The sequence below is a fragment of the Etheostoma spectabile genome, chromosome 9, assembly GCF_008692095.1.
Source record: "Etheostoma spectabile isolate EspeVRDwgs_2016 chromosome 9, UIUC_Espe_1.0, whole genome shotgun sequence".
Taxonomy (NCBI): domain Eukaryota; kingdom Metazoa; phylum Chordata; class Actinopteri; order Perciformes; family Percidae; genus Etheostoma; species Etheostoma spectabile.
In genome coordinates, this window is record NC_045741.1 from 15,496,994 (window position 1) to 15,509,076 (window position 12,083).

The 12,083-nt window shown below is 38.0% G+C and overlaps 2 protein-coding genes across 6 annotated transcripts in view; both read right to left on the reverse strand.

The window, feature by feature from the left end:
• abca7 (ATP-binding cassette, sub-family A (ABC1), member 7) overlaps positions 1-6,610 on the reverse strand; it is a 31,750-nt gene extending 25,140 nt beyond the window's left edge. For 2 of the 5 annotated variants that reach the window (XM_032524736.1, XM_032524735.1), the window contains exons 1-6: positions 6,286-6,403; positions 4,392-4,490; positions 3,996-4,089; positions 2,963-3,104; positions 1,950-2,074; positions 37-155 (exon numbers count right to left, since the gene is read on the reverse strand). In XM_032524736.1, the coding sequence (XP_032380627.1) occupies positions 37-155; positions 1,950-2,074; positions 2,963-3,104; positions 3,996-4,089; positions 4,392-4,457 (546 nt within the window). In that variant the 5' untranslated portion in view covers positions 4,458-4,490; positions 6,286-6,403. Of the gene's footprint in view, positions 1-36; positions 156-1,949; positions 2,075-2,947; positions 3,105-3,995; positions 4,090-4,391; positions 4,491-5,523; positions 5,648-6,285 lie in introns of those variants that run through there. The other 3 variants (XM_032524734.1, XM_032524733.1, XM_032524737.1) reach the window with 3 other exon arrangements.
• Positions 6,611-6,900: 290 nt separating this feature from the next.
• si:ch73-40i7.5 (amyloid-beta A4 precursor protein-binding family A member 3) overlaps positions 6,901-12,083 on the reverse strand; it is an 8,975-nt gene continuing 3,792 nt past the window's right edge. Inside the window, exons 6-11 of the mRNA XM_032524738.1 lie at positions 11,136-11,324; positions 10,181-10,360; positions 9,151-9,363; positions 8,074-8,193; positions 7,777-7,917; positions 6,901-7,645 (exon numbers count right to left, since the gene is read on the reverse strand). Of these exons, the coding sequence (XP_032380629.1) occupies positions 7,574-7,645; positions 7,777-7,917; positions 8,074-8,193; positions 9,151-9,363; positions 10,181-10,360; positions 11,136-11,324 (915 nt within the window). The 3' untranslated portion in view covers positions 6,901-7,573. The remainder of the gene's footprint in view (positions 7,646-7,776; positions 7,918-8,073; positions 8,194-9,150; positions 9,364-10,180; positions 10,361-11,135; positions 11,325-12,083) is intronic.

Below are 12,083 nucleotides of genomic sequence, written 5' to 3' on the forward strand. Positions count from 1 at the left end.
TTTTCCAAGGATTTAGAGCTAATACAGATACCTCACCTGAAAATTGAGACGAGCCTTCAGCAGCTGGTCCACAGTCACAGGCGACAGGCTGCCATTGGTCAGGAGGAAGGTGGAGAACGTCTCATTGGGTCTCAAGTATTCTTCTACTGGGAGATCTACAGCAGAAACACAAACATTAGGTGCTGCCATGTGCTAAAAGTAAAACACACTGTATTACAAAAAGACCACTCTAAAATAACCACTTATATTGTGAATAGATCATTCAAAGCAAAAGCTGTTTGCAGGTTAGTTCATGTTCTTTGAGATTATTGCATATTTGTTGTTTTTCCAGATAATACTTGGCATCCAATACTTATATTCTTAGTCATTCTGCTTATTTCATATTTCCCACTTCTGCCTGGAAACTAAAACACAATTTTTGACTGTAGCTGTCTAACTTTAGTCTGTTTTAATAAATAAGATTACACTGGATTTCTATATCTTACTTATTATGTCTGAACTTCTGTTTTTGGCAGATGTTTGTTTGCTTAAGTTTTTATTTGTATTTGTAATATTTTTCCTTTGTCTTTCCTTGCAATGATCAGGAGCAGCGCTCTAATTTCATTGTATTCTGTACAATGAGAATGAACAGCTTTCTATTTCTATTTATTAGGCATTAGGCAGGTACCAAAACATAATTTGTAAAAAATTTACAGTGCTATTATGTGCTATAATTCAACATTTATTACTACTACTTTACTTTACTTACTTACTTACTCAGCTTTGGAGACAAAAATATTGAAATTGAGTTATTTGACATCAGCATTTTTCATCACTCATGACTTTCATCCAGAAGGCTAGCTCAACAGTTTGCCTAAAGTGCTGGCTTGAATGGCTGGACTGATCTTGGAAGGTCAACCAGGCAAGTGACACTTTTTCACTTTGAGTTCAGTTTTGGCATTTAAAATATTTCTGTCTCCTAAAACTGTAACCCAGAGAAATCTTTACATAAAGACAATAGCAATTTGAGGTTAAAAGAAAGCTGCTTTATAATATTGTTTTTTAAAGTATCGGTGGCCGAGGACTGTGGGAGTCAGCAGATGTCTAGTAAGACGGTAATGTGGGATTCATTACAGAAAAAAACTCAACCAAAGAACCTGTTTCATTCATCCAATTGTTTGTCTGGGGTAGTCATGTAATTTAATCTACCCACAGCAAAAAGAGGCAAAACAGCCACTCTGTGCTGCTTCACAACAGCAGTAAATGGCCACATTCATATAGTCACTCGACACCTCTTTCAAGCCATTCATACAGATCAGCTACTCGCTGCTGCTCTCAGTCTTGCCCAGATAAGTCTGGGAACAGAGCTGGCTCAGAAAACATTCAATGCTTTTATTGTATTTGATGGCTTGCAGGGAATTAATCCTGCTATAAATGACATTTCTTTCTTTAATGCCTGTTTGTTGTTTAATAAAGTAAAGAAGTTGTATAAGTAATTAAAAAATCAACATTTACGTAGCAATCTTTTTCATGAGTGTACATACTGTAATTTGAAGTGAAGACTTTCTTCTGTTGTATTTACGTATTTAAACATTGTGGTCATCTTGTTTTCCTGGACTTTACCACACAAAGACCTTGTTTAAACCACACTACAACTTCAGTGACAAAAGCCAAAGCTCTATTGGGTTTCTCCATATACATAATTCATTCAGATTCTTAAAAACAACCTTAAAGATACCTTGACATTATATACATGTTCTTGTGTCCACTTTGTGTGTGTTTTACCTGCCAAATTAATCAACCCATTCATTACTGGTAGTATTATGACATCTAATTACCTTCCTGGTTAGTAGTGCCCACCAAGGGTTTGCAATGAGAAATAATAACAGAGAAAGTATTACAATGTCAAGGTATGTCAAGGTATCCTTTCAGGTCGGTGGTAGAAGAGATTCAAATAAGCTGTGGTGTACTTGGCCAGGCTCCAGGTCTCTCTCCCAGCCTTCGGACACTCTCCATTAGGTCCTGAAAGCCAGAGAATCTCTGGTTTCCACTGTAGGACAGAACAGTCTGTGCGTCCACGAAGAGACGAGACAGTCTTGAAGAGAAAGACAACAAAAGAAGTCTTTACTGGGACAAACACGTGCAATTAGGTTACATTTAACTACGGCACAATGGACTTGTTAGTTTACCAGTTAAAACCAACTTCACATTTGCAAACACTACCAACTGTGTTCAATGAAGTGCATAGCTGACCCAGAATTTAACTTTGGATAACTGAAGAATTGTAGTCATTTCTTGGATAATATCAACTCTTTTGATTGTTTTGTGCAGATTAAACAGAGCTATGACGTGTTTGTTAGTGAACTTTAAAGGTGTTGGTAGGTACATTTTGTTTCCACTCGTTTCCAGTCTTTGTGCTAAGCAGATTCATATTTAGCGTTCAGACGGGGACAGTGGTATGGTTCCTCTGATCTAATTCTTTATAAGAAAATAAATATCAGTATGTGTATTTCTCAACATGTCAAACTACTCAGGTGCAAATGCAAAGTCATGCAAAGTACACAAACTGTTGCCAATGAGCTAAAACATGCTAGAACACAAGTATGGTCTTTCCAGTTAGTGACTTCCTACGTTAAAAAATATCATCTTTTTCACAGACAATGTATAACTTTATCTCAACTGTTAGTTAGTAGGCAATACTGTAGTTTAAGAACACAGGAGTGGGTCTTTAATAGCGGATGCACCCTAGTCTACATTAACATTTATAAAGCAGCATTGAAGTCTGGTCTACAGCTTTCTAGATCAGAATTTAAAGTCAATTAGAACAGGGTGAAACATTTATAAAAATGTTTTAATTCATAACATAAATTTGGACTGACAAGTTTGTCTGTTTATCTTTTTGGCTACGTTATCCTACAATGATCCCCTGGTAAACTCCACCACTCCAGACAGCTGTCCATGTTTTTACCTCCACTTTACCTACATGGAGTTGTCAAAGTTGCCAAATTGGCCTTGTGCCTCCCCTGGTGTTGGGCTGTGGAAGCAGGGGTTGTTGATGTTGCAGATAATGCCCTGAATCCAGGGCAAGGTGCCTGCTGATGGCAAGGCTTTGTTTGGAAAGTGACCTACAAGGAAAGGAAAAAAACAAAAACAAAAAAAGAAACAGGTCAGTATCAGGAGATTAGCCCATGATTTGAAACAATGAAAATAGTGTGGTAGTAACCTGGAACCCAATCTACAGGCAGCGGACTGAATAATAATCCTAACATAATCAAAAATGCTGTTATGTGAACAAATACTGTGCTTTTTGTACAACTGATATCAAACTATAACGTTATTATCCTAAACCTGATGTCAGCTGCTTTTACCTGCAATACTGATCTGAAGAAAACGGAAGAAGCGTTTTCTCGCTACCTTCCATGTAATTGTCTAGGAAGCAGATAACATTCACAGGTTAAATATTGTTAATGCTCACAAGCAAAAATTTTTGTATGTTGAACCAGGTAGTAGAAAACTCTTCTGAGTGCTTAATGCCCACTCCTTTAATTTGAATAAATTTAATCCTTAAAGTACTTCTAGAAAAGTACATAATTTAATAACCATACATATGTTTATCATTTAATAAACATACAGGAAATTCAAACCCCCACGTATCAGCACTGAAAAATTTAAATTGGTAATCTAAAAAGTTCTGTTAAGTGTTTGTTTCTGGAAATTTTGCTTTTCTGCAAAAAATGACTTACCCAGAGCTATTAAGAGTAATTCATAATGCAAGGCATAAATCGACTGGCCTGCATTGTGTCATGTAATGAAGAGTTACCGTGCCACGTTAAATCACCTTATGCTAATGGCGGACTTCTCAGAGAAGGTCAAGAACACAACAGGTTGGGAAAACAAATGTGTGTGCGTGGTACAAGAACCACTCTCAGTGAGTTAATCCTCTTTAGCTGGTTGGCATTAAGCCATGTTCAGATCTGCAAGTGTGTGGTGTTTGAAAAGACATCCATATCACTCACATTGGCTCTGTTTGTAGGGAGGGTGGGAATGACGAACAGAGATGAGGATGACGAAGAGGAAGAGCGGCCAGAGGAGCTCGATAATCAGCTGGATCTAAGAGGAAAACACGGGAGCTGTTATAAATAATCAATGAGCTTTACTGATCCCCATCAGAGGCCAACAGGACTAGACCCCAAACCCGTCCCCTAGTGCGGCCTACACTGTAACTGACACAGATAGTAGATTTTTTTAAATGGAACTTCAGAAGTTGTTATAGTTAATTAGCGCTGTGCAATAGTATTACATATTTATTTAATATCCAAGCTGTGTTTCATTTAAAATGTATCTTTACTTAATAAACAAACTAAATAACCAAATTACTATATTCCTTTTCTGTGAAGTGAAAATGTGGCCACCTTGTTCCTTCTGCGGTATGTGATGTTCTTCCAGAGCAGGAGGGCAAGCTGTCGAAAAAACCCCATCGCTCTCAACAGCTACCTGACCATGATGCAAAGCTGGAAAACACAAAATGTGGTGAGAAAAAAGAGAGTTTCAGCAGGGAGCCGTAGTTGTCAAGTTGTTGGGGACACATGAAACGGCTGCTGTGTTCTCTCTTTAATTACAGCTGGGGACATTTATCACATTTCTTCGTCCTCTGTGTCTAGCTGTTTCCTGTCTCTCTCTAATGCCAGCTATACAATAGAGGAAAAAGGTTCAACAACAAATGATAAAAAAAGAAAGGTTCAGCAATGGATCAGTGTCTAATACACAAATATGTACAGGCTCTACAGTTGTCTTTGGACAAAAATATTTGCCAAATGAAGGAATCGTACTGGCAGCTCCCATGGTAACAAGAGTAAAATATTTGTAACATACAGAGAATGGCACACTGAATCTATTAATCATTCATTTCAGGCTGAATGACAGACAGTAACTGACTGGAGCGTAAAGAGGATAAAATATCCCAATTTTACTTTTAGTCCATATTCTGTACGGTTAGTGTGTTTTTTTTCCCCCAAATTGTTTGTGTAATTATTCACAGACCAATACCCATGTATCTGGAGTCCTTCAAACTGCTATCCTTTAGGCACGTTTTCCTGTAACATTTAGAGTGAGTGACTAAAGTGTTTATAAAATACTTACTGACTCCTTTTGTGCTGTTTTTTTAAATGTAATTTGACCGCTGATGTTGACTGTGAATAAGCACATCGTTAATGAGGACTGTAGTGACAAACTGTAGCTGACCTTTCACCTGCAGAGGTAACGCCTAACCCTCAGCAAAAAAATAATTACTTTATTTAAACTTTAAAATTTCCCTCTCTCAAAGATGTTTGTAAAAATATTTTTTTTGTGATCACATTTTTTTATTTTTTATTTTAGAAATTAAGAACAATTACAAGCAAAAAGCAAACATGGGTAAAAAGTTAAAACCAACAGGCTGCTTTACATGTATTGTGGGTGAAGGTTGTCTTATGTGCCTGCTGTGATCTGCTCAACATGGACAATCCCCTGCTTTATCTCAAAATCCTCCTGATCCTAACAGCTTACCTGTTTCACTCAGATACAGCTACTTTTGCTGTGTGAATGCTTCCAAATTGATGTCTCTTCCTCGTGTTTGTGCTGTGTGTGATGTGTGCCAGGTTAGAAGGCAACAGCCAGGCTCTTCCTTTGCCTTTACAAAAGACAATGTGTAACGTCAAAATCAAACAGGTTTTTTGAATTCATCTGTTTAACATTTCAAGGCTTTGTATAGGATACCTGTAACGTTACTGTAACCACTGTATTTTGCTTGTTTGACGTTTAACCTTTTCTTCTCTATTTTGACCATGACATGGAAGTATTTCCCTTTTCAAAGCTGTATGTAGGCCTACAGCAGGAAACATAGGTTATGTAATATAGCTGCCACTTAATGTAGTAAGCTAATGTAATGTCCGTTACACCTTAAAACCCTCAGGTCATAATATAACATGAATTTAACTACCGCAAACGTTACAAACTAACGTTATAGACATTTCAATTGGGATATTTATTTAAACATAAAGTGAAGTAAAACATTCTTTGAAATCATTTTATAAGCTAATACGATTACTAGTTTACTCATCCATGACTAGTAGATATAGCTATAACATATCGGTAATTAACCTAGCGAACAGTAAGCTGAGAAGGAAGAACGGAAACTCTAAGCTAAGGTTACATTCGGAAATAGCTGCCTACCGTGTTGCACAGTGATGGTTAAAAAAGACCTTTTAGAAAACAATAGCTGCAATGTAATGAGCTCCCAAAAGTCGGTAAACTGTTGTTGATGATTACCTTTCTGTAAAATAGGTGATACAATCCCCTCTCGGACACAGCAGCGGCGGGTAGCTTGTCATAGACCATTTCCCTACTGTTTGTACAGCAGGTGTTAGCTGAAGAAAGTCCCACCCAAAGATGACGCCGATTGGCCAAATTACATACCAGGGGTGGGGTCAAAGAAGCCGGTAATACATCTGATTGGCTTTTGTCTATGTTTTGGTAAATGAAGACAATTGATTGGCCAAGCATTGACAGAGCTGATATTTTGTGCACGCTCACAGCTTGGATAACAATCTTTGAATAATATTTATATAATTAAAGACTACTTTCTTAGCACAAGCAGCATATGAGAACATTGTATACATTGTATACTAATTAAAATAGCAGTAGGAATATAAATTAATGGCATGTCATTTGCAATTATTACACAAGAACTGTGCTATTATCAATTTGACATATCTGACGTGATGTTTCAATTAGATAAGCTGCAAAGACAATTCATTTTAAGAGCTTTTAAAATTTAAATATACGTAGAACTAACTTGGATGTACTTAGGCATGTCATTTGTTTTAAAATAAAAAAGCAACATCTTATTCAACGACCACTGACGCTCAATAAATATCAAGACGATATCTTAGACATCATTTTAATGAACATCCAAAACAGAAAATTCTTAAAAAAATAAGCATCTCTATGAAATAAGGCAGTTACCTTTTATTGTGCATGATATCTGCTTCCTGTCAGGCACAGTCAAGGAAGCATTGTTTGAATGAACTAGAGCGCTCTGAAGCGTTTGACAGACACTTGATGATATGCATGTGCATGCGAGGGACTGAAAGTACATTACATTGCAATACACAGACTATTTGTCCCGATTCAATAAGGTTTCCCCTGCAAGCACGTTCAGCTCAGGCACACATGGCAACCAGGCTGGAAGACCAAAAACTCTAGAGTACAGTAAACTCAACACCATTCGCCACAATGTAAAAGTTAGTGAAGTCAAAATATATTCCGTATATGAATTATTGAATCTCAGCTACTGCCTGCATGATTAAAAATCCAATAAATATAAGTGGAGAGCTACCATCTATCCCTGTCACTTTAAAATATGCTTTCACACAGTATTACAATGTACTTTACATCTTTAAAATAAATGGCTAAACTATTTTGTTGTTTTCAGTGTTTTGACAACAGCGTATGATAGGCTGTATGATCAATTGCATAATACTTTCTTAGTTTGGTGAAAGTCAATGTTACTTTAACACTGTGCAGTTTTGTTTGTCCTTGATGCAGCAGGAAGTGCTCAAAGAAACACTGGCTGCTCTTGTCCTGTTAAGAGTCGATATGTTGAGGCTGGCATGGTCTTCAAGTGAATCTGCCCGGAGGGAGAAAAATCAAACTTTTAACTGCGAGAATATGTCATAATAAATGGCTAACTTTGAGTGGAATACCTATGACTGTATTTATGATGAAGTAAAAACATATTGTAAATTCATCCCTTCTCACCTCTCCGACAGCATTGGTCAGGATCTGGATGATCTTCTCATGTGGTGTGGCGACGACACTCTGCCCATTGATTTCAATGATGCGGTGCCCAACACGAATGCCTCCTCTCTCTGCTATACCGCCCCGCATCAGACTGCAGATCTGCAACAGAAAGAAAGAGGAAACTTTTACAAAAAGATAATTTTGTCAAAGAAAAGCAGAAAATAGAACAACTAACTGAGAGTGTGAGACAAACTTGAGTTCAAACTGGTCTTAAGTTAAAGAGTGACAAAACAGAAAATATGTATATTGACTTACAATGCCGTCCTCCACACTGAAGCCCAGCTGAAACTTGGTATCTGGCCTCCTGATAATCGCCATAGTGACAGGGGGACAGTGGACAATGCTGAGCTTCACATACTTTTGGCTTTTTAAGTCCTAAGATAGAAACAACATGTGAATTAGAGCACTTACGTTACAGCAGCATTTTCAGAATGTGTTGTCAGTGTTCAGTGGCTTTGACTCTTGCTTTTTCTCACTGATCAGTCTGACCATAGCTAAATAAAACAACTTTAATAAAACTGGAGTTCATTTTTTTTGTTGCAAACTTCTTTATACATGATGTGTTTTCCGTTAGTTATAGTAAGTCTTTATCCCGTTTTATCCCCATTAATACCTCAAAGGTCTGCAAACATGTATCACTTGTCTTCTTTTTAGTATTTAAACAGTCCCTTACATTTTTTAAACATTGTTTCGATGTTTTTTGGTATGATGGAAAACGCTGACTGTTTGGTTGCCATTCAGACTTGGTCACTACGCTCTGCATGTGAAATCTTCCACATACACTAATGCAATACAATGACTTTATCTTATTACACTATCCTGCTTAAGTATGGCCTCACAAATTACCATACAAAATGACTGTCTCAGAACATTATACATTTCACTGTAATACAATTCAGTGCAGGGCTGTTGATGGCATTATACAGGTGTTCATGATATTGTGTCCATCAATGTTTCCAAGGTTGTGCTCTATCTTAATGACAAAATCATTAAATATTGAATACCAGCACAAACATATTGGCTTTACACAACGAGATGAATACTGATAATGGCCCTTTATAACCTAATTTTTATCTGAATCACTTTTATTACAATTACTAACAGCATATCCACACTCACACTGACTGCATAGACACACAGTGCCATCTAGTGCATCCTAAGGACAGTACATTTTCTGTGAAGAAGGCACTTTAATGTACAGTTCTTACATTTTATCTGAAAGCCCATCAATGTTGCCATTCCAGGATAATAACAATAACACTTTTATTAGTGTTGGTATAGGTATTGTTATTAAAATTACTATGTTCATAAGTTTAAGTTTGCCCTTCTTACCCTGATGATGTTCTGGCAGGTGGTGATGGGCAGACCCACCAGGCTGGTACTATTGACAGACATGATGCGGTCCCCGATGCTGAGCTCGCCGCAGCGCTCAGCAGGTCCTCCGTGGAGGAGGTTGGCCACCACCACAGTGGGCAGGATAGAGCCCCAGCCTGACTCCACCACCGCCAGACCCAAGATCTCTCCAGCAGCCTTGGTGATGGCGACCTAAACCACAGCAGACACACAGCAATGCAAATGTTTTCATTTGGTTAACCAATCATTACCTGTATATTCAGTGCAAAAGTCTTAGGCAGGTGTGAAAAAATGCTGTAAACTAAGAATGCTTTAATATATGAATAATGATTGTTTATTTTTTAGTTACAAAATGCAAAGTGAGCAAACAAAAGAAAAAATCTAAATCACATCAATAGTTGGTGTTACTAACCTTTGCCTTTAAACCAGCATCAATTCTTATAGGCACACTTGCAAAAAGTTGGGCAGCGTAGAGGATCGTAGACACAGTGGTCAGCCAAGGAAACTTAGTGCAGCAGATGGGAAAAAAACCCATCAAGCTTATTCCCTTCGAAATCGGAAAATGTCCAGCAGTGACATAAGCTCAGAACTGGCAGAAACCACTGGGACCCAGGTAGACCCAAGTACAGTTAGGAGAAGTCTAGACAGAAGTGGTCTTCATTGAAGAGTTGCAGGCAAAAAGCCAGTACAGTAGACGGAGAAGGGTAGTAACACCAAATATTGATGTGATTCAGATTTTTCTTTTGTTCTTTTTGTTGCGTAAATTGATCAAAATAAACAATCATTATTTATAAGACTTTCGCACAGTACTGTATATACAGTATAGATATATTTGAGAGTTGTCAGTGCCACCACTAAAATACATTAAACCAAGTTGACCACAGCAGCTGCAGAGATATTTTGTTGTTGTATTTTAGGCATTTTTGATAACATCAAATTATATCTTAAGGACATCTATTAATGGCCCCTTATTTGTGTTAAGACATGTAGCCACAACTATTCTGCTTACGTCTCGAATGTTCTGAGAGTCAGAGAAGTGGGCCAGGTCTCCGTTGTAGAGCTCCTGACTTTCCAGGTAGTCACTGTACTCGCCAGGCCTCAGATCACTGGCCTTAATGCCGCTGGCCTGAAGAAACTGCTGGTACGCCACTCCGAACGCCTGACCGATAGCCTGGGCTATGACCTGGGCCTGGATGGAGAGGAAGGGTGGAAGAGAGAGAGAACTGACTCAGGTTTCTATTTGTAAAATAAGTATTCTTCCTTCACTGTTTTACCCTCCATTTTCATATAAACAAATGAAAGCAAATTAGCTAATATGCAAAACACTAAACAGTGTACCCAACACTTATGTCACACACTGAAACTAAAATAAGAAAAAAAGAGCACAAATCTAAAAAGGTCCCTTACTTTCCTATAGAAGGGGACCTATGTCTTTACTGTTTCATCGGTTATTTGTTACATTCACTCGTTCATGGCCCCCCATCCATGGTAAATCTCATTTTAAAACTTTTCATATAAAAAGAGTTCAGTTGGGAGAGCTAACAGTAGATGCATTGGCCCCACAGCCTTTAGTATCCCACAGCTAATTAGTTTCTAAAAAGAAACCCTTCCTCCCCCTATTCAGTCTTGCCAACAGTGGGAAACTGGGACGACAGCCAGACCATTTTTAAATTCAGAAGAACTCTCTGGCTGTCTGGGGGAAGGAAACCAGGCCAAGCTGAAACTTTTGACCGTTCGTGGAAAACATCCCATTTGATCTGAGAGCAACATTAAGGGGAGCAAAAGACACCTTAATAATGTCTTGACATGTCAGCCCGTGTGTGAGTTTTCCAGTTAAAAACAGATTGAAACGTTGAAGTTGTGTCCAAAATGAAGATCATAAAAGCACAGCAGGAAACACTATTTTATAAAACAGGTTTCCTCTTTTATAAAAAATAAAGTTCATGACCTTTTAAATAACTCACATCTTCAGAGGAGAAGACGTGGCAGATCATTAAGCACTTCTTCTGAGGCCCGGAGGAGGAGGAAGAGGAAGAGTTAGAGGCTGGGTCTCCATCCTGACATTTACGTTTCCTTCTTGCCATCAGGACGACAATGTTGCCAATGTCTGCAATGTAGGAGATCATCTGCAGAGCGTGATCCATCATGGCTTCCTGAGTGGAAATGAAACATGAGGGTGTTATTATATTTAGAAACAGAAAAAAGACAGGAAGGCCTGGTTTGCACATGCAGACTTGAAACTAGCTTGAGATAGGTAATTCATTACAAAGAAGACTGCCCCACCTTTATTTTTTGTCAGTTAAGTTTGGATTGCCTGGTACTCTACCTTAAGGCAAAGATCCTTTAATTTGATGAGAAATTCAAGGACACTTTCATTTCCAAAAAAAGCTGCCACAAAGCACTACATCCATGAAAAAAATCTAATGCAGAAGACAAATATTGACTTTGAGAAAATAGAATTTAAAATGTTGCTGTTGAGCAGGCATTTATATCTCATAAATCTAATAAATCTGAGATGTTGAAGTGTTCTTTGCTGCAACAACAAGGGAATTTCAAAAAATACATATTAATGCTCACAAATCAAAACTTTGTGGTTCAAATTGCCAAGAATGTTGTTTGTAAGTTTCAACTGAAAATTGGTAAAGAATCACCCAAAAACTGGGATTATTTTTATTGCCATGAGCATGGTGCAATGAGGAGCAACCAGCCATGCAAACAGGGAGCGGACAGTGGATGACCCACTTTGACTCTCCTGACAATTCTACATTGTAGAAGAAAATAGACTCTACTATGACTGAAACATCACTGCACAGCTCTCATGTTGTGTCACCATTCAATTAATTTTTAAGGATTCTTGCTCCCAGAGCTCGGCTTGAAGGTGGTACTTTAAAAGTGCAATGCTGCCTTGGATT